Raw genomic sequence first — 22,789 nt, forward strand, 5'->3', positions numbered from 1 at the left:
TGAAAAGAGACCTGGGAGTGAGTATTCTCAGCACTGCCATCCCAACTGCGGGAGGCTCTCCCCGGAAAAAGCCACCCAGGGCCTACTTTGCTGTCCATTCAGCACCAAAGAAAGACATTTCAAAAACCTTTTCAGGCTTCACTGCAGCCTTGTTTCTGGTCCCAAAGGTCATAACTGTGGGTCCTTCACACATACCCCTCTCTCCCCTGCCCCCTCCATGTAGGTTGGTGGTGTCACATTCTATAAGTGGTGCTGGTGATCTTCAAAAATATTGGAGAGGTTTCCATTTATGGTGGCATAATTGTTCTTTCCATCAGGGTTTCTTTTCTGGCATGTTGCCGAGCAGCTTCATTATTAATCAGCTAGTATTTTGAAATGTTGCACTACCCTCGCCCCTGTGCACGCTTTTTCTTCTACCACAAAAAAACTCGCTTTTGTGAAAGATCTGGAATGGATCATTTGTGTGGCATTGTGTAAGCACTGTCTCAGTTTTTGTGTGGAAGGGTGTGAGAGACGCCTGTTTTGCTTCCCCCTGACCACTGCAAGCTGTCGGCACGCAAGCTCTGTTCAGAGGAGGGATATATACAGGGTGAGTCTTTTAAAAGAGGCCCCTTGGAACATGTGTACTCTGTATCCACGGGGCCTCTTTTAAAGGACTCACCCTGTATATGGCAAAAGGAGTCAATTGCACTGAGTCAATGTACTGCCCATGACTTCAATGATTAGCTGCAGACAAAATTCCATCACATTAACAAGGTTCACCATAGTTCAGGCAGACATGCAGATCCTCTTCTAATCTCCTATCCTCCCACAATATTCCAGCACAACAGGCATTAAAATAAAAAACGATAAAAGCTGTGAAACGTCTATCTCAGTGCACACGCTCGCAACTCTGACATTTGCTGAGGGACACAAGGGTACTTGAGGGATATAACTACAGCAGTGGCACTCTTCTCATGAGGGCCCAACTCACCCTTAGTTTGGAAAGCAAAACCTCAAAGTCACTCTCTAATAACTGTGACATGTGAGCAAAAGTGCAGGCAATCAAGCTACACATTAACTCTTTAAAAAGCCGGGTCAAATAGCAACAGTGCCATGATAAATGGCAAGTGTGGAAAGGACCTAATTCTTCTCAGTCAGCTCTCGAGAAGAGACATCTATTGACCATCCAAAGGAATGGTCAACCAATGAAGCTGAAGGATGAGAGGTTTGCAACAGACAAAAGGAAATCCTGCTTCACACAGCATTTCATTAAATGGTGTATTTGAACAAGATGTGGAGGTGGCTAACAATGTAAGAACATTAAGAATAGCCTGCTGGATCAGGCCATTGGCCTGATATGAACGGTAACATATCTTTGCTCCTAATGAAGGTTAGCTAACTCTAGGTTATAGAGATTAAAAGGATTTCCTGCTAGTGAGACCTAGAGATTTTTCTGCACAACACACACACACACACACACACACACACACACACACACCAGTTTCCTGTGATGGTAATGACACAATTTATTTAGTTTTGCAGTTTCACCCTTTTGCTGCTTTGTCCTTGCTGTTCCTGCAACTATTTCTTCATGGAGCACCACATTCCCTAATTCACTCCAAGTCTCTCTTCTTTCCCAAATTTTGAATGCAATCAACCTTAAGAGGGAACACTATAAAGAACTGAGACTAAGCTTCCTCAGTTCCACTAGTGCAGGGGTCGGCAAGGCTTACCGGGCATGGTCTGGAATCTGGATCACTCCCACGGAGATCCTCTGCGGGCCGGGCCAGTGAGCGTGATACTGGAAATCGCTTCTGCGCATGCCCAGACGCCCAAAATCATGCATGCGCAGAAGCGATTTTTGGTGTCTGGCACGTGCAAAAGCGATTTCTGGTGCCGCGAACATGCACAGATGTGATTTCCGGCATCTGGGCATGCACAGAAGCGATTTCTGGAACCGCGGAAGAGAGACTCTGGGCCACGCTGTGCCAGTTTAGCGCAGCACGCAGGGAGTCACCGAGCGGGTGGTTTGGTTCGGGGAGGCGACTCGTGGGCCGGTTAAACGGCCTCCACGAGCTGCTTCCGGCCCATGGGCCGCAGGTTGGGGACCCCTGCACTAGTGCATTAGATTTCATTACTACTGAACACAACTGATTACAGCAAATCATCCACTGATTTACCAGTAGATCCCAGTCTACCTCTTGCCCACCCCTACCCTAGATCTGCCCCACCCTTCTAGGGCCCATGCCCCACTCAGGACAACTTTAAAATCACAACACTACTATATATATTTTAAAAATGCAACATTAAAGATCTGTTTAAAAAACAATGGCAGTGTTAACAGGTAAAAAATGACCTTCATAGTATTTAGCAGGCAAAAATGTGCCTGAATAAAAATGTCTTTACCAGCTAGCTTTTGTTGTTGTTTAGTCGTTTAGTCGTGTCCGACTCTTCGTGACCCCATGGACCATAGCACGCCAGGCACTCCTGTCTTGCACTGCCTCCCGCAGTTTGGTCAAACTCATGTTCGTAGCTTCGAGAACACTGTCCAACCATCTCGTCCTCTGTCGTCCCCTTCTCCTAGTGCCCTCAATCTTTCCCAACATCAGGGTCTTTTCCAAGGATTCTTCTCTTCTCATGAGGTGGCCAAAGTATTGGAGCCTCAGCTTCACGATCTGTCCTTCCAGGGAGCACTCAGGGCTGATTTCCTTAAGAATAGATAGGTTTGATCTTCTAGCAGTCCATGGGACTCTCAAGAGTCTCCTCCAGCACCATAATTCAAAAGCATCAATTCTTCGACGATCAGCCTTCTTTATGGTCCAGCTCTCACTTCCATACATCACTACTGGGAAAACCATAGCTTTAACTATACGGACCTTTGTCGGCAAAGTGATGTCTCTGCTTTTTAAGATGCTGTCTTAAATACCAGCTAGCTACCAAATCACAATTCATAGAACAAGGTGGGATTCTGCAGTCACTTAGAAGCCCCAATCTCTTGCTGTCATCAACTGTGCCTCCACCTCCAGAGGGACACAGAGAAGGGCAGGTTGGATTGAAAGATGATGATGATAATGATGATGATGATGATAATTTATGCCCTGCCCATCTGTTTCCCATAGGTGGCGATCCCATAGGTACACTGGACATTTAGGGCTTTAAACACTTTTAATTGTGCCAAGAAACAAAAGGGCACTCAAACGGGCACTCAGTGAGGATGCTGCAGGATAGACCATGCAACAAACACAGTCCCTCTGGTGCCCACTAACAACCTTGTTGCTGCATTCTGGGTCAGCTGCAGCACCCAGAGACTCTTCTAGTTCAATGGCAGCCACTGCAAGAGTCACATGAGAGGAAGCCAACAGTGTTTGAATATCTGTCAGGAGGCAATAGCTGAGACTATGAGGTCCAATCAAGTGCTTGACTCGGGCTGCAGAAATGGACCAGGGAGAATTCTTGTGCTTGAGGGAGGAATGTTTCAGTTTATTAGGAAGATTCTGTTTTGCTTACAGGTCAAGTTAGTCCTGCTTCCTCCTCTTGGAAAATTGTCTCATGGCTCCAAAGTCCTCCCCCTCTTCACTCTCCCCCTGGGGAGCAGGGTAAATTTTTGTGGCCGGCAAGAGCCAAGGGGCTACCGTGGAGGCAGTCCCAGCCCCTTATTGCCGTTTCCTTCAGCAGCCCGACGGGGAGGAGGAGATGGCGACAACCAACTGCGGAGGATTCTCACAATGTTTTTCTTGGTGGAGGCTGAAAAGACAGGGGCCAACGCAGACGGAGACTCCACGGTTGCCAAAAATAAAACCAAATATTGGTACACCATACATCCGGTAGTAGGCCTGAGAGGACCACCTGGACTGTGATCAGCAGACATTGCCAGATCAAGGGTACAGAAACAAAAACCTCCAGGACACGGGAAGGCAATAAACCAAGCTGAGCATCTCAAAAAGGCTGGTCACCTTTAGTGTGTGCTTGAAAGTGGGGCGAGAACAAGGGCCTGTTCTCACGTGTTGCTATCATGCCGATTACAAGGGCAATGTGAGGTTAAAGTAAGGCTTAATGGGTTAAGGCAGAGATGAGGAACCTTGGGTTTTCCAGATGTTGTATTCTGACTACCATCAGCCCTAGCCAGCAACGCCAGAATGGCCAATGGTCAGGGATGATGAGAATTATAGTCCAGCAACAACTGGAGGGACACAGGTTCTGTTCCCGGGTTGAATAATTATCATTGTACAATATTAATGCACAAGCATGCTAGAATCATTCGGGCAATCAAGCCCATCATCGTAAAAGGCAAGCTACACAGGTTCCTTGAGGCTGTCAGCCAAGAAACAGGTATGGCCCTCCTAGAAAATCCAGCAGACACCATCCAAAGAATCCAGAAGAGAAATAGCTGTAAGATGTTGCACCAGCAATTGCTGATTGGGAACTAACAGTTGTAACATTGCTGAATGAAGAATAATAGTAATAGGGAGAGGCCCCAATTCACCTCTCACTCTTAACTATAAGCTATGAGCATTTTGCTTCCTTTGGGAGCCTTCATGTTGGTGCCTCATGAGGGAATCAGGTTGTTGTGGGTTCCAAAGCCTGAAAACAGTGGAACAATTGAGGGGAATTGAGTGGCAAGTGGGAAGGCATTTCCACAGCTCCTGTGGCTTTATTGGGTGTTTTGGAGGGAGAATCATATACACAGAATACCTGTTTACAGAGTACCTGCAAGGACGTCAAAGATTAAGAGTTTCTCAGCTCCAGTCCTAGCAGGCACTTTAAGAACAGGCCTCCCTCTCATCCTCTGAAGGGCCAGTCAACTGATTACAGCATTTATTGAGAAATAACGATGTATTCTGAAAAAAAATTGGCATGTAGCTTGGGACTACAAGGGCACGGTGCTCCAAAATCACATCCATACTCAGCTCAGATACCACCAATTCACATTTCCATAGGCTTTTATAGTTTGGGAATTCTTATGCTACTGGATATTAGCCATGATAGGTCAAACAGAACTTCCAAGGTTAGAGGCGGGATATATTTGATTTTTCTGGATGCTGTTGATAAACAACAAGGTGCCCCTGTTATATTATGTCTGGCCTGTGGGCTTGAAATACAGAATTTGCCATATAGCAGGTCACACTATTTGTCTTTCTAATCTAGTACCGTCCACTGACTGATGGTGGCTCTCCAGGGTTTCAGGCAGAAGAGGTCTTTCCCATCTGCTATTTGATGGCTTTAACTGGAGATGCCAGGGATGGAGCACGATAGTCACGCTGTACCACTGATTTATGGTTGCTACCCAGAAAGCTTCCCAAAGCATCTCGCTGGCCTTTGCTGGGGACTAGGTGGACCCTTTGTCCATCTAGGCAATCCTTATGGTCATGGTGGATAAGGCTATCAGTGGCTGCTGTTCATGATTGTTACATATTACCTTTGCTACCGTAGGTGGCAAGCCACTGTATGCCATTTGCCAGTGCTGGCTGGGCCGAGGAGCAAGAGAGGGCTACTTCATTTACGTCCTGCTTGCAGGGATCCCAAAGGCATCTGGTTGGCCACTGTGAGACCAGCATACGGAACTAGACGAGCCATTGGCCTGATCCAGCAGGCTCTTCTTACATTCTTATATTGTCTATATGTGATTCTTTTTACAAGGAAATCATTTCAATATGTTAAGTGCAGAAATTAAAACACATTGTTGTGACAGGTATGTTGCTGAATGACAACATATGCAAAAATGTCATGTGTAAGAAGCCTGTAATCTTCACAAAACATAAATATCCTCCATGCTTCTTTCTTTTGAGGCTCTTCTGTGGGTCCCTTTGCCCTCTGAGGTTAGATGGGTGGTAAATGGAATAGGGCCCTTTTCAATTGCAGAGCCCAGTCTATGGAATGCCCTCCTTGCAGAAGTGTGTATTTTAGCTCCAGATGGAGACTTTTAAATCAATAATAGTAAAATTGCGCAGTTATTTCCCCATTTTTATAACTGATTTTCATTTTACGGTATCATTCTGCTGGGATTTATTGACTTTATACTTATTTCTAATCATCTGCAGTTTTTGTTTGTTTAATGGTCTGAGAGGTCATGATGATGTTTCAGAAATGAAGCTAAACATATTTCGGCTCTGGATGAGAGACCACCTGGAAACCTCACAAACAATGCTTTGAGCTTTGTGAAGAAAAGGAGGGGTACAATCCAAAATGAATAAACACAGCCAATGCTACTTGGATTTGACATCAATGCAGAGCCCACTCCCTTCAAAAGCTTTTCAAGGGGGGAGATTGTGGCCTTCCAGAGTGTTGGCGATGTTGCCTGGGCATAATGGGAGCTGGGGCTCAACAACGCCTGAGGGGGCCACAGATCACACACTGCTGCATTGCAACTGCATTGCCATGGAACTACGCATAACAGAACCCAATGAAGTCACAAGAGAAGGAAATCCATGTTAGGAAGAGAAACCACAACAGGTTCTAAGAATTCCCATCAAAGCTGGGCATTTCCTTCCTTTGGCCATCTCATTCAGGACCTCCCCACTGTCATGCTAAAGTTTTCTAATATCCAGAGGCTCCTCAGATGAGTTAAAGGTAAACAGGAGGAGATATATGACAAGGTATGAAATCGATTCCACTAACCAACAATGGTCAATCTCAGGAAGGGTTATTATTGATTGTCCACTGTAGCACCACATGAGGACATTCTAGTTTATTTTATCTTCATTATTTTGGTAGACGGATGGTGTTTTATGTATGTTCCCTGCCATGGGATCTTTGGATAAAGGGCAAGTTATAGCTACAGTATTTTAAATAAATAAAACTCCCAAGAAGCAAGGAAGCTGGGTTTATGGGATGGCAAGGGGCTCCAGCTCCCCAAATATTTTTGGGACGGGGCTGCACCCCCCCAATATTGAGGGTGCCGTCACCCCTGCCACCCCCATGCACCCCAGTCTCTGCCCGGCAGCCCAGGAACCAGGCATAGGCTGGGACTAGCAAGCGCAAAGATTGCCCTCCCCATGTCCCACCCCCACCCGGCACATGCTGGGCAGTGTCCCATGAGCACGCCCCCTCAATGTGTAGGGCAAGTTGGCGCCCCTGCCAATAAGGCAACCAGTTTCCATGCAAAACCCATGGAGATGCACCATAAGTGCAACCAAGGAAAGTGCTGGGACCTACTATCTGAGTGGGGATATCAGGATATGAGACCTGTGGGAAGCATGAAATACACACTGGGCAGCTACAAGCTGCACACATGTCTCTGCTATGCCTTTTCGTAGGGCTGTTCATTCACAAAAAAGTGTTTCTTATCCTGTACATTCTAGCACATTTTCCCCATCACCTTTCTAACAGCCATAAAGTCCACCCCCCCCAAATAAAAATAGTGCATTGGAAAACATGGGATAATAGCCACTAGTGACATTTAACCTCCACACAAACATATCAGGATGAATGAACAGGCAACAGGCTTTATCTCAGTATCTTATAATAACAATGTCTTTATTTCCACAACACTTTCCTATGTAAGCACACTTGGGGATCTGTAATAAACCATGAATTCTGAAGTAGACATGATAGCATATCCTTTGGAATGCATTCCATGTTAAGCTAAGCCATGGTTAACATAAACCAAGGTTTATAAACCAGCTGCAAACCTTGGTTAACACATAAACCAAAGTGCAGGTATGGTGCAGGTATGGTCAATCAGGCTTAACTGTGCTTAAGTTAAATCAAGGTTTATAAACCATGGCTTAGTGTTACATGCAAACCAGGTTGTGTTTCTACTACTGAGTGTGCATACCAGCACTACCGGTATGTAAGTCCTTAACATCTGTTCAGTCTTGTCTATGCAGTATTAAGGGTTCAGGGTGCTAACAAAAACAGCAATACATCAGTAGTGGTCACGATGGTCACGTCACTTGTTATTTATTTTGAGTCCATGAAGAAACACAAAACCTTGGTGTATTGCAGCACCATGTTTTATCTCAGGGGTCCCCAGACTTACCGCGCGGTGGGCCGGAGGGCAGGGGAGTGCGCGCGCAGCGGGCCGGAGGGCGGGGGAGTGCGCGCCCGTGCGCATGCGCACACGCACACGGGCGGGGAAAAAATCGCCGAAAATCGCTTGTGCGCATGCGTATGGGCCTCCCCCGACCCGGAAGTGCACCAGAAATGACCTCTTCCGGGTCGGGAGAGGCCCATACGCATGCGCACAAAGGATTTTCGCCGATTTTTTAGATCGTCGCTGCGCCGCGCGCCGTGAGAGCGGGCGGCGGCAGCGGGCGGCGGGGGTCGTCGCGGGCCGGATTGGAAGGCCGATTGGGCCGCATCCGGCCCGGGGGCCGTAGTTTGGGGACCCCTGTTTTATCTGATTGCTATGGACTGCAGTGCTGCAACCAAAATGGATCCCAAAGGGACTCACTCCTGTAAGTAACAATTGTGTTGTGTTGAGCACTGCTCCAGTAAGATTGCTCAGATATCCTGACTCTGGTGCTCAACAGGAATCCTACTTTCACTTCAGCAGTTGACTACCAAGGGAATTCACAGCCTCATTCCTTCTTTACTTATGCTTTGGTTTTTTGGCAGGGTGACTAGAGCCTTTATCCCACTCCAATTCTGCCAACATAATTCCACTTCCGCAAAGTCAGAAGAGGGCATCAGGAAAGGGGCAACACTATGGGGAAAGTTGCGATTGTGGTAGACAATGGCAGTGCCTTCAGCCGATCAGGCTTTGCAGGAGAGGAGAGGCCAAGGATTTCCATGAAGACAACATACTTGCCTCCCACCGATCTGTGGACAACTCAAGACAAACATCTATATATTTCCTGTAGTGTCCATGCCAAGGACAGCTCCAGAAGATCCCCAGACCATCCAGTTAGGCATGGCATCATAGTGGACTGGGAGGCTATGGAGAATCTGTGGAGCCATCTCTTCTACTGTGGATTGAGAGTGCCTGTTGAGGAGCATCCTATGTTGATGAGTGACTCTCCCTCCTGCCCTCCTACAAACAGAGAGAAGATGGCAGAGGTGTTTTTTGAGAGCTTTGGTGTCCCAGCTTTACATGTGGCCAACACAGGATTCCTCTCCCTCTGCGCCTGTGGTAGAGTCACTGGACTGACTGTGGAGGCAGGGGCGGGGGTTTCTCATGTCACTCCAATCTACTCTGGGCAAACCTGGAAGGAAGGCACCTACCGACTTGATGTGGCTGGGAGGGCTCTCTGCAAGTACATGCATACCCTACTGCTGGACAGTTCCAATGATCCACACCTTCTTGGGTCCTTGGATAAAAAGATGGTGGCCCGGCTTACAAAACAGTACTGCTATGTGTCCATGGACTATGAAAGGGATCTTCAAGGCAAGGCTTGCCAGGACCCTGTGAGCGTTCAGATCCCTGACGGGCACTTGTTAATGTTAGACAAAGAACGTATTTGCTGCCCAGAGCCACTCTTCAGGCCACATCTGTTGAGCCAGAACTCCCCGGGACTTCATATCTTGGCTTTCCAAAGTTTGCAGAAGTTTCCAGCCGAGTTTCAAGGAGAGCTCATGCATAATGTTGTATTATCAGGAGGTTCTTCGTTGTTTCCTGGCTTTCCAGAGAGGATGTGCAAGGAACTGCAAGGCTTGCTTCATGGCAGGGGGCACCCTATAAAAATCCTGGCTTCCCCAGCAAGAGGCAAGGCAGCATGGCTTGGGGGCTCTTTGGTGGCCTCACTCAGCTCTTTCAATGGCTTTTGGATGAACAAAGAAGACTATCATGAGCATGGGGCAGCTTATGTGCATGAGAAATTCAAGTAGGCAAAGAAAATGCTTCGACAAAGATAAGGCAAAAGCATAATGGGGAAGAGAGAAAACAGCAAGAACACAGTGGCTTTCCAAATGCAATTGTATTTTGTATCCAACCAAAATTCGGTGCTTTGTGTCGTATTGATTTCTGCTCTCAGCTCTTTCTCCTTGAAATCAATGGGAGTTAAATAAATGGAGGTCTGATTGTGCGCCTAAACTCTCTGTGGAAACAGGTTTTTCTTTAGCAAATGGAAATGGAAATGCGAGAAGAGAAAAATGCACGGCTACCCATCATTTCTACACTCAAATGGAGATAAAAAGAAGTATCATTCATTACAACATGACCAACTTTACGCATTATGCATTCTACTTATCTGATCATTAAAACTTCATACCTGTTGCCAATTTTCTAAAAGAAATGAAGAAATGAAAGCAAAACAAAATCAAACAGTGAGCCCATTAACTCAAATGCAACATAAATGTGGTGCTCCTCTGCAATAGCAGAGAAAGTCAAAATATATTATTATTATATTATATTCCTTATATATGTAACTACTAGATTTATATTTGTATGAAGATTGCATTGCAGAATCATGGTCTTTCCCATCAGCTGCAAGAAAGAGGGCTCTTTAAAAATGAGGTATCTGTCTGTCACAAGATGTCCTAACTTGATAGCTGAGGACCAAACATAACTGCAAGGCACCTAGAGACAGTCTGCTGTGTTAGGTAACTAACAAAATAAATAAATAAAAATTAGTCTTGGTGTGATTAGCATTTGTTATTATTTATTCATTACCTGCCCTTCACCCTAAGTGGCCCCGGGCGGCAAATGCTAACAAGGAGATGGGTCTTCCTTCAGCATTCTCCAGAAATTATATAGGCCTAAAGAATGTGATATTTCACACACAAAATTCTGTTTGCAGAACATAACTTCCTTTTCCTATTTCAAAATGTATCATGCCATTTACATCTGGGTCCCAGCATCACCTCAATTATCTTCCTCCAAAGCTCAGCCATCAGGGCCCACTGGGAACTGACCAAGGTTCTGATTTGCCTTGCCTTGCCCCATTGCTACAATTTCCCCAGCAGGCCCCAAGCCCAGGATGACTGACTGTCATCTATTTTATATGCGAATGGGTTGGGCCTCTGAAAAGAAGCAGGCTTCTGTGCCCATTCCATCTAGTTTGGTTCTATTGCACCTCAACTTTTCTACTACAGTCATTTTTGTCTCTCAGCCCCACTTCTATTTTCAAGTCTATACAAAATGTCTATCGTCATAAAGTGAGACTAGAGATAGGCCAAATTTGTGCACACATGCCTTAATCAAGTCAGAGAAGTGGGTATCCCATTCAAATATCAGGCTCCCTGCTTAGATGTGACCTTTGGGCCATGCCTATTACTATAGGGGAATTGAATCACAGGAAACAGCAGAAATCTATCACACTCCTCTCCTGCTGAGCACATTGAATTATCTCTCCAATAGATTTGTGTCCAAAATAGAATCCAGTGATTCTACTTGTATTATTAAGTTTGAATGCTTTCAGTTCCTATGGAGAAGAACTGTAATCATGAGAGCAGAGACAAAGGATTGTTAAATGTTGAAGACCCCAAAGAGAAGACACTAAGAGCCATTTTCATATGTGGATTTTTTTGTCCTCCCATGGAGATTTAGTTTTACATGGCTTCAGGGCCTTCTATGTGGTAGCTCCCCCCCCCTCTGATTGTGGAAGTTTCTCCTCATGGGATTGTGTCTCTTCCCCGTACTGGCATATTTTCACCAACAGCTAAATACAACATTCATTTGTTCAAGTCTTTGGGAAGGGTGATTGGCACAGAATTATCTCTCTCTCCTTGCTGGATTGGGCAAAAATTCAATAAACAAGCAAGTAGTTAGTTTGGGGCCAAATGGAAATTCAGTTCTCCCAATAACTTTTTGAAAGTTTAAAAGCAGACATGGGGGTGGGCAGATGACATTTGAGTACTGACGCTTAGGGGTCTAACCCTTTTCCTTGCACCATTCCCCCCAATCAAAACACCCACAGGAGAAGAAAAAGGAAAAACAGGTTCCTCATATCTTTCCTTCCCCATCTCCAGCAAGGTTATCAGCTTCATGTCATTCTGATCAGAGAAATGGCTGTCTCCCAGTTTAGACACTCTGTTAGGTGCTTTGATCGACCTTCCAAAAGAAAGAAGAAAAAAATATATATTGGGAGATCCAGTCATGGCTCACATCAAGTTAGGCCTTCCGTTTCCCCCTAACAAAGCTTGTCTGGATGGTATTGCTCCAAATCAGCCTTTGCCAACCAGACGGCTATCAAGGACTCAGGGGAGTTGTAGTCTAAAACATCTAGAAGTCGCCAGGTTGCTCTAAATCCCAGGAACATGGTAATAAATATAACCTCCTGCTTAGCAATCAATGCTGTCTCAGCACTGTATTACATAATGGATTGCTGGAAGACAAGCAGCCCCATGTAAATCAATAAAGAACTGTTAGGTCTTAGCATTGTTTTGCTCAACCTTCCCTGAGAGGTGCGGAAGTTCAGAGTAGCCTTGATGGTTCTCCAAACAAGGCAGCATATCCTCAGGGTTCTTCTGGTATCACTTGAGCAGCATGAGACACAACTTACCCTACGGCTCAATTCCCCTCTGGTTAAATGTGGTGTACCCTTCTACAGCCCCGCTATAGTGAATAACCCCCAAGTGGCCGCATCAATATGTGAAGAAACTTGAGTAATGTAAATATCAGAGAGAGACACTGAAAGGGAAATGGGATGGACAGAGCCAGAACAATAGTCCATCTAGCTCCGTATTGTTTACACAGCCTGGCAGTGGCTCTCTGGGATTTCAGGCTGTGAGGCTCTCCCAGCTGTACTTGGTGACCCCAAGGACTGAACCTGGGACTTTCTGGGTGCAAGGCAGGTGCTCACCCACTGAGCTAGAGCCCGTCCTTGAATGCACAGGATATTGAATGAGGTTTGGATTAACTCCCTTTTGACAAATAGAAGGGATCTCAGGTGAAATCCATTTGAGATGCATCACTTTAGAGGAGTCTAGGACCACCTGAAGAAGGAAGCCTGCGTGACAGCCTAATATACCGTAATGCCTCCCCATTTGGGACCTTTAGCAGCATACATTATTGATCTGCTGTTGCATTGTTGAGCCCATGCCATTTTCTCTCCAGGATGGAATCCTTCCAGGATCCAAATGTCTCTCCTTCCTTCTCCACCAGCACTGGGAGCTTTTCAACCTTTGCAACCATACAGCCTGGCATAATGAGATGTGTTTTCTCCTCTTCCTCTGCCTACTGAGACTCCTGCTGAGGCAAGCAGAAGCTGATGCTACCTTAGCCTATTAATACTTTCCCAGATAAAGCACCTCCATACTGGGAGGGCTCCACCTGTTGAATTTTCGCCCGTCATCCTGCTGTTAAACAACCTCTTCCAGAAGAAAAGTCAGCAGCCCTATTTTGAATCTTTCATTTAATTGACAACCTTCTGGTCTAAACATTTGGGCTTTTTTATAACAACTAAGGAACTTTCTTTTAATTTTCTGAGATGATTTAATTTTTTTTTTACACTCATCTCCTTAAAGAGTGCATAGCCAAGCACATAAATCGATTTGGCTCATACGTTAACTGACAGAAGATCATGGAAGGAGATTTTCCAGCCTCCTTTCTCCAAAGCCACCTGCACCCTCCAAAAAGTCTCTCTGGAGGGTCAACCCTGCCAGTTCTCTTCCTGTAATCCAGTGGCGAAGGAACCCTCTCCAGCACCCAGGGTGGGACACCGAGGGGTGGGGCGAATTGTACAGACTGAGTGCACACCCGCAGCAGCTCGTATGGACGCTGCACAAGCGGCACCCATACTGACTGTGCACATGCCCTCGACTGCTCTACAGCTGGGGGGGGGGCAGCGGGCCATCTTGTCACCCCTCAGGGTGGCACCCGGGGTGGACCGCCCCCACCCCCTTCATATGCCCCCGCTGTAATCCCTCCCTCTGTCCCAGCCTTTTAACAGGCAAAAATTTAGCAGGTAAAGTTTTGTCCTAGAATAGGGATGAGGTGATGTGAAAAGTCCAATGAACAGAATTTATGCATTGCAAACAATAGTGCAGCAGCCCTGTGAGGCAAAGCACAGTTGGCAACACTTCTGCCCTTCACAAAGAGCACTGTCCTCAGTTAAATCCACCCTAGTTTTAGGAAATATTTCGGGTCTACTTAAAATCTCCTTTTCACCCAGGAAAAAAAATAGAAATGGCAAAAATTAGTTGCTGTTTCAGGCTCTGTTGACATTACTGGCTTGAAACACAGCTAGTTTGTTCATTATCTCAATTCAGAGCAAAGCTGGTTTGGGGAAAAATGCATCAATGCACATTATTTCAGGGTAGCGGCACACTGGATGCAGCGTAAACAGGTGTGTGCACACCCAATCACAGTCTTTCTTTTCTTTTCTTTTACAGCTGACATAATGCTTGAGGGTAAGGAGTATCATATGAATCTTCTCCAACCACTGAATATTGACCTAGAAAGACCCAGAAATATTTTCACATGCATGCATAGACACAGGTGCACCTGACATTTCACCTGAAAGGCAAAGTCCCTGCAATTTCCCCCTCAACCTAAATGAGAGTAAGAATTTGAGCACAAAAATGAAATTGTTTTGCACATTTAAGACTAAAAAAAACTATTCCCAGGAAGTTTTTCTCGTTCATTATTCTCTAAGGTTTTCTCTCACACATCGGGTTTAACATGGAGGGCACTCAACTGCAAACATAATACACTGGCGGAAGGTTTTAAGAGGGTTTCACAGGGTTAGGTTTTGGTAAGAAGTACAACCTTCTGCCTTTTAGCTACAGAAATGGAGCTTGCAAAAAGAAGCAAATGCTGTACAGTTAAGCTCAGTGATTAATTCTCTGCTAGGAGCATATTCAGTTAAATAGATGCCCATCTTGCATTCACAGATTATGCCTGAAAAACAGATTCTTAGCTCAAACAGATTTTTTTTCATCCTTATGGAATTAGTGACTTTTTCCAGCAAATCTCTTTGGACTTGTGGAGTCTGACTGCAGCCATTTCCTAGGAGGCAAAAACTTCTGAATTCATCGCTGAGAACAATCAAAATTGTTATTCATAATAATATCAACCACTGGGAGGAAAAATAGTGGTACTATCATATAAATAATGAGATGTCACAAACAAATGAGCCCAGTTACAATGCTTCTAGGGTACGTGAAACATAGGATGAGAAAAGATCGGATGTCTTGGTATCACAGATGTTGACAATGTTGCATTTGGGTCTCAAACCAGACCTAATGAAATTAATGAACATGAATAACTTAAAAAGGTAAAGGTACCCCTGACCGTTAGGTCCAGTTGTGGATGACTCTGGGGTTGCGGCGCTCATCTTGCTCTATACGCCGAGGGAGCTGACGTTTGTCCGCAGACAGCTTCTGGGTCATGTGGCCAGCATCACTAAGCTGCTTCCGGCAAACCAGAGCAGTGCACAGAAACACCTTTCACCTTCCCGCCAGAGCGGTACCTATTTATCTACTTGCAATTTGACGTGCTTTCAAACTGCTAGGTTGGCAGGAGCTGGGACCAAGCAATGGGAGCTCACCCCGTCTCGGGGATTCAAACTGCCGTCCTTCTGATCGGCAAGCCCAAGGCTCTGTGACCCACAGCGCCACCCGCCGTCGCAGTTCATGACTAACTTAGGTCCACTAATTTCAGTAGGTTTACTGTGACTAAAACTGAGTTTGATACAACTCAACAATGGCTAAAGAAGACATGAAATATAGTGGTGATGAGTATATAAGATGATTCGATAGAATTGGGCACCATTTATTCTGTACTGGAATCAATATAAAACTAATGAAATAACTAGAGTGGACACATTAAGTAAGATATAAGGTTGCAAACAGATTTAAACTGTTTTAAATGATAATACACATGTTATGTCATCTTAATTAGCTAGAAAACAGGATGGAATCAGAGTTTCAAAATGATGGACAACAGCATCAGTGTCTGAACTTTCCTAACATTATCAATACCTGAAAAGGGAACTTGGACCCTTGGAGTTTCCACAAAGGATGCCCTTTAGGGATGTTGCACTCATACCTTTGAACATCCCAAATTCTGCTGGAAATGACAGAGCCCAAGCTGATCTGTTTCTCCACTGAGCTCACCCCCCCCTCCATGCTGCAAAGCAAAATTGGGAGTAGGGGTAGATGGGAGACAGGAATGATGGAGGAACAGAGCAGGAGAAGGTATGGCTGCACCTGTTCTCCTACAGTGCATTCCTATATACATCAGATGCAAGTCCCACTTTATTCAGCAGAACTTATGCCCTAGTAAGTGTGTTTAGGATTGCAGCTACAGATGCAGAACTTTTAAAGGTGTGTAGAATACGTTCGGGTTGTAAACTGGCAACTCTATTCACAAACCCTCTATCAAGCCTAGAAAGCTTTTCTACTGGATATGAGGCAAAGTGACCCACAAGCCCTCAGACGTTAGAGGCACTGTACAGAACGGTGACCCAAGTCTCTATTGTCTCTGAAGAGCCTTATTCCAGTTTGGAGAAAAATAAAATGAATTTCATTATATCTATATTTTTGTTTATGAAATACAAACTTCAACTTTTCTCTTGAGAACCATGAGAACCATACACACAGGAATACAATCTCACCATATGCCTCATTGACTGGATGCCTATTTATTGCCTATTTATTTATCCTGGGATATTCACACATGAACTAATGTTCCATTATAAAGAGTTGGAAACAAAGAGTGATTGGAGGCTAATTAAAGCTGGCAGTGTCAAAACATATACAGTGTTACTGGCTCCATTCATGCCCATATCAGAAGGAATGCACACCTACCAGTTTGGTTTTATCCATGGCTGACAGGACAGCAGTGTTGAGTTGCTCCAAGGCAGACAGGACATGCCTGTATTCCCCAAGGTAGTCCGAGAAATACTCTGCAGTAGGAGAAAAAGCTTGTGAAGATTTCAAAATGGCATGCCAGTTTTGTCCCACACCTGCTTTTTAAAGAAATGTTGCCTCTACTAATATTTACATCTGTGTTGTCATCGTTGGGGGAAGTGGCCAGTAGTATCATAGAGTACCTAGGAACACAGGAAGCTGCCTTCTACTGAGTCAGACTATTGTTCCATCTAGCTCAGTATTGTCTACACTGGCTGGCATAGCTGCCAAGTTCTCCCCCTTTTTAAGGGAAATTCCCTTATGCTGAATAGGCTTCCTCGCGAGAAAAGGGAAAACTTGGCAGCTATGCTGGCTGGCAGCAGCTTCCCACAGTTTCAGGCAGGCTCTCTCTCAGGTATATCTGGAGATGCTGCAGACTGAGCCCGGGTCCCTCAGCATGCAAGGGAGATTCTCTATTGCTGAGCTACATCTCTCCCCCAACATAGCTGCCAAGTCTCCCACTGAAAAATGCGGGATCAGCAGCGGCGCAGCAGCGGAAGTCGCTTCTACGCATGTCCAGACATGTGTAGAAGCGACTTCCGGTGCTGCTCTGCCCAATTTCTGGTGCCCAGACATGGGCAGAGCGGTGCCTGAAATGGAGCCTCCCTGGCAGGTAGGAAATCTGGGGGATTTCCAGGATTTTTTTCTATTCGGGATAACAGCGGGAAACGGATTAAAATCCGGGGGTTTCCCACAAAAAAAGGGAGACTTGGCAGCTATGCCCCCAAAGTATCTCTTCTCTTCCCTGAAGTATGGAGTATTGTATCACCAGGAAACCTCCTTTTTGTTTAGTGCCCCATCTTGGGGGTGGGGTGGGGATAAACTTCAGCAGAGGAGCAAAACCCACATGCTTTGTGGGCACTTAGTGAATAATATGCCTAGAAGTACATTTTTCATAGCAAGGAAGTAAATGGCCTACTTACCGCAGAACTTCTCCGTCTCTAAATTGCTGCAAGAGACCGAGAAAAAGAAAAGAAACTCAGGTGAGATGATAGGTCTAAACCTTAGACGAGAAACAGGTGCTGGAATCGGATGAAAGAGGAACCATATTTTCAGGCAGCACTCTAAGCGAAGCTATGTCTTAGCTCACAACAGGGCAGCAGAGGAGGAGCAAAGAAGCCACACTCTCCTCTCTGGCAGCTCGCACATTCAGACATTTGCACTAAGCAGGCCGTTGACTGGAATAGGGTGGGGGTAAAAATGGGGGGAAAGCCACCCACCACCCACTTTGGTCGCACTGCAATCCTTAGGACATTGTGTAACTCCTTCAAAGGAATCTCCACCACCTTCACCACAACAGGACCGCTTTGTAAAGGGTAAGACTTCCAGCGCTCTCATATGCCAATGCAACGTGACCAATCTCCCCCCCCCCCATCTGAGCTTCTGGCACCCATACATTTTACATTTTTCACAGTGCAGCTTTCAACCTTCTGTCTCAGTAATGACATTGCGCCACCTTTTCTTTTTAATGAAAATAGATGCCTCACTTAAGCCAGATTTTTTTTTTTAAGGAAAAGGGCGGAAAGGTACATTACGGAGGAATTTTATTGCACAGCCAGCGGCATAGTAGTAATAACAATAATGATAAAAACCACTCCATGCAGCCCTTATGCGATATATGCTGAAAAGACACTGAGCACAGGCGAAGGATGCAATTCTGAGCACTTCCACCTGGGAAGAAAAGCCACTGGAAATAATCTGCACCATCCATTTTAAGCAATGGCATAACACTTCAAGCAGTTGTGGCTCCCCCCCCCCCACAAAAAAAATTCCTGGGAACTGTAGTTAAGGGTGCACAGAGTTGTCAAGAGGACCCTACCCCCCAGACCTACAGTTTCCAGAGTGGTGTAACGGTCAATCCATCTTCCCAGGGAATTCTAGCCTCCCAGATGTGTAGCCTCCCTTCAACCCAATAAGAGTAAGTGCTCGTTAAATATCATAGCCTCCAACATTCCTCAGATGCAAATATAGACTATTTTATTTTATTTTTTTATTTTTTGGTAGATTAAAAAAAATACACAGCAATAAATAAATTATAGAAAATGGCAAGAATAGATGTGGATGCATGAAGAATTAAAAAAATTAAATCAAGACTCCCTGCGCTCTGCTCTGCTCTCCCTTTCCTCCCATCCAGGGCAGCCCTGTCCTCTACCTGCCCCTCAGAGTCACGTGGGTCTGGGCCTTGGCTGCCGCAGCCTCTCCTCCACCTCACCTGCTCTCCAGCAGCTGCTCTGAGCTGCCCAAGAGAGGGAGAGGGAGAGGGGCTGGCAATGATGGTCATGGAGAGACCGTGGAGAGACAACAGTATGCTCCCTCGCAGCAGCCGTCACTGAGGGCAAGTGCTAGCTCATCCTCCTCCCCAAGCTTGGAGGTGGCAGCACTGGCAAAGGAAATAGGAACATTTCAGGATCAAATCAGAAGCTGGGGTGACTCCTGTAATTCCAAGACTGTCCCCGGAAAATCGGGACACTTGGAGGGTATGAAATAGCCAATGTCACCCAATCTCCCTGCAAACAAATCAGAATGAGGGCAAGGATTTCTGCCTACACAATGAACTCCTCTCTCCCCCCCCCATCTCCCTCCCCTAAATCTGTTCTAGGGGTTGGGGTTCCCCATACCCTCCGGTGCTGATTTGGGGAGGACACAGCATGTGTAGGGAAAGGTAAAGGACCCCTGACCATTAGGTCCAGTCGTGACTGACTCTGGGGTTGCGCGCTCATCTCGCATTATTGGCCGAGGGAGCCGGCGTATAGCTTCCAGGTCATGTGGCCAGCATGACAAAGCCGCTTCTGGCGAACCAGAGCAGCACACGGAAACACCGTTTACCTTCCCGCTGTAGAACCGCCGACCTTCTGATCAGCAAGCCCTAGGCTCAGTGGTTTAACCACAGCGCCACCTGGGTCTATTTACTGGAGCAGGTTATTTACTTCCCCCACCATTTGCACTGAGCCATTCTTTGCCTAGACCATCCTATGCCTATTGAAAACATTGTGCATTATTATTTAACCTTAGACTTTTGGCTTCGGAGATTTATCAAGGCAGCCTCCAAAACTGTGTCTGATGGCTGCCATCCAGTTAATAATAAAACACTGGAACAATCCCCACATATAAAAACTGAACACTCCTGATAAGACCCACTTCCCTAAGGGAGCCAACTGCACTCGGCACTTATCTAGCCCTTTTCATCTTCTGAATTTGTAACAAACATTAACCAATTAATAATTAAAATGCTGAATTATTTAATGCACAGGCAAACCTTGAGAAAAACCAGGCAGAGAGGTCTTTGCCCAGGACTTTAAAACAGAACAGAATCTAAACAGAAATGTGGTTTTCACTTCATTTTGACTCAGTACTAATACTAATTCTATAACATGTTCAATGTAAAAAGTGATTTGCCATTTGTTTTATAGAAGACACCATTCCTAGGTAAAGGTTAAAGGGACCCCTGACTGTTAGGTCCAGTTGCAGACGACTCTGGGGTTGCACGCTCATCTCACTTTGCTGGCCGCTTCTGGCGAATCCAGAGCACTGCACAGAAACGCCATTTACCTTCCCACCAGAGCGGTACCTATTTATCTACTTGCATTTGACATGCTTTCGAACTGCTAGGTGGGCAGGAGCAGGACCGAGCAACAGGAGCTCACCCCGCCGTGGGGATTTGAACCGCTAACCTTCTGATCGGCAAGCCGAAGGCTCTGTGGTTTAGACCACAGCGCTACCCGCGTCCCATCCGATACACGGTACTTGTGTGAAATCTGAGAAATTCAGTAAAACAAATAAAGCAAAACAAAATATTTAAACGTTCTTCCAGGCCCAGATTGGCTTGCTAGAGGCATTTCATTTCTACAAAACCTGAAGGGGGAAGGAGAGAGATTGCTGTACCTGTGTTCTTATTGCTATTCCCCCGCCGCCGCCCTTGTTTTATTGATGTGTTGCCTGCATACGATGGTTCTGCTGTTCCCTGCACTTCATTATAACCATTATCTTGCTTTTTGTATTAATTGTTTCTCATTTTTATTTAGTTCGTTTTAAAATGTACAAATTGCCCTTTGTTCAAACATGGATTTCAGGCCAGCATGGAAAACTTTAAAAAAATCTGCAGATACAGTTATACAGCGTAACCAGCAACGCAATAAATTAAGGAGGAATGAAGCCAATGCACTCAAAGAATACAGTGCTGGTACTAGTCATACGTTCCTTGAGAGGCGGGTCAGCGGCAGCCTTCAGTATGATGCCCCAACCTGCTAATGCACACACACGCCAATATGCCAAGAGATTATTCCCCCACCACCACCACCTCTGCTGCTGTTGCCATGGATGCAGGGAGGTATTTTAGTTAAAAGCTAACCTCCCATCCACTGTGACCACCTGCCATCTTGCTTTTCCTGAAACGCAATACCCCTGCTTTGCATCTAGACTTCATAGGGCTGGCAGGGAGCAGTGGCACAGCTAAGTCAGGCCAGTAAAGGAGTCCTTCTGAGCCCCTTGAGCACCTCAGCCAGTGAAGTGCCTAACCTGACTCAATGCTAGCACAGTGGCTGCAGGCAATCCACACTGCGGAATGTTCTAAACCCTTAATTGATTTAAAAACAAAACTCTTGTTCTTCTTTACCTTGTAAACTTCAAGGCCGAAAGATGGGATATAAATATTTAAGTAAACAAACACAAGAGGCAGCCCCGAGTGTAACTGCAGGTATGTGTTATGAGCTTTTGTGATCACAGTCTAAAAGCCAAAAAACACACCAAAACCCTGGTGTGATTTAGTACTAAGTATATAGGACAAAATCCTACAATCTCCACCTCCCAGCAGCAGAATGGATACACTCGCCTATTATTATTGGTATTTCAATTAACTAATTGCCTACAAAACTACCATTTCTAGGTGATTTAAGATGATTAAAAACAGTTAAAAGCACAAATACATGAAATACATGCTTTTGATACCATCAACCATCCTTGATGGGCCGCCTTGCTGGGATGGGGCTTGAAACTGCTGGGAGAGGTTGTCCAGAGTTTTGGGTCTGGTGTCACCAGTATGCTGATGACACCCAGCTCTATTTCTCCTTTCCACCTGGTTTTAAACACATTTTGTATATGTATGTAGTTTTGATTCTCTTAATGTTTAATTGTTTTAATGGTTGTTGATTTTCTATATTTTTAGTGATTCTTGTTTTTATCTGTAAGCCACCTTTGAGTCTTGTAAGGGGGAAAGGTGGGGGGGGGAGGAGGAGGAGGAGGAGGAAGAAGTTTTCACCATCAGCTTTAACTTGCACCAGTAGCAAATTGGCAAACACTGTAAATCCCGCAAGCAAGGCATTCTATACTGGCTTGTCCCCCACAAGCAACCTAGCCGCCGTGTTCATACACAGGAGATAAATCATGCTGGACCTGACCAAATCAATTTCCTTGCCCAATCTGATTGTGAAGATTGCCTCTCTTACAGTGTCAGCATCAGATAACTTATCCATAAGAGATGCTTTTTATTCTCATTTGTGCAGCCTTTTCTTCACATCAGACAAGGGCAGTGAAAAGTCACTCAGACATGTTAACGTTCCATTCTAGGAAATCAGCAGCCTGCCAGCTCGAGAAACTCATTAGGAATGATCTTCATTGCACAAATACAATTCCAAGCGCTCTTCTTCCTTGGATTTCCTTCGCCGACTCCCTACGGAGCCAGCCATCTCACCACAGCACCTCCATATTCTTCAGGCTCCCTCAATTACCTTTCAGAGTACCTTTTGTTGCCTGAGATTAATCTAGGTTAATTTAATCACTTCAGGGAAATTGCTTCAGACCCAGGTTGAGGCATCATTAAGGGAAGCGATGCCACCCTAGTGCCCAAGGTGTGATATTTCAGAAGGTAAAGCACATTATTCCCATGGCTCTTGGTGCCATTGACAGCAGGGGGTGGGGATAAAAAACCCAGCTCTCAAATATGCACGAAACATTGTGTGCTGTTTGTACCTCCCCATCTCCACGCTCTCAGAGGATGTACTGCAAGAGACGGCTGCTTCCACTTCCTAATCACTTACAAAGGAGCAGTCCTAGGTATTGCTATTCTGACTAAATTTAGATC

At 45.5% G+C, this 22,789-nt stretch overlaps 1 protein-coding gene across 1 annotated transcript in view; it reads right to left on the reverse strand.

Moving 5' to 3' along the window:
- Nucleotides 1–22,789, reverse strand: part of NECAB3 (N-terminal EF-hand calcium binding protein 3) — an 81,439-nt gene that overhangs the window by 19,192 nt on the left and 39,458 nt on the right. Inside the window, exons 4-5 of the mRNA XM_035122948.2 lie at nt 17,637–17,662; nt 16,612–16,709 (exon numbers count right to left, since the gene is read on the reverse strand). Coding sequence (XP_034978839.1) covers nt 16,612–16,709; nt 17,637–17,662 — 124 coding nt within the window. The remainder of the gene's footprint in view (nt 1–16,611; nt 16,710–17,636; nt 17,663–22,789) is intronic.

The sequence above is a fragment of the Zootoca vivipara genome, chromosome 7 (genome assembly GCF_963506605.1).
Source record: "Zootoca vivipara chromosome 7, rZooViv1.1, whole genome shotgun sequence".
Taxonomy (NCBI): Eukaryota; Metazoa; Chordata; class Lepidosauria; order Squamata; family Lacertidae; genus Zootoca; species Zootoca vivipara.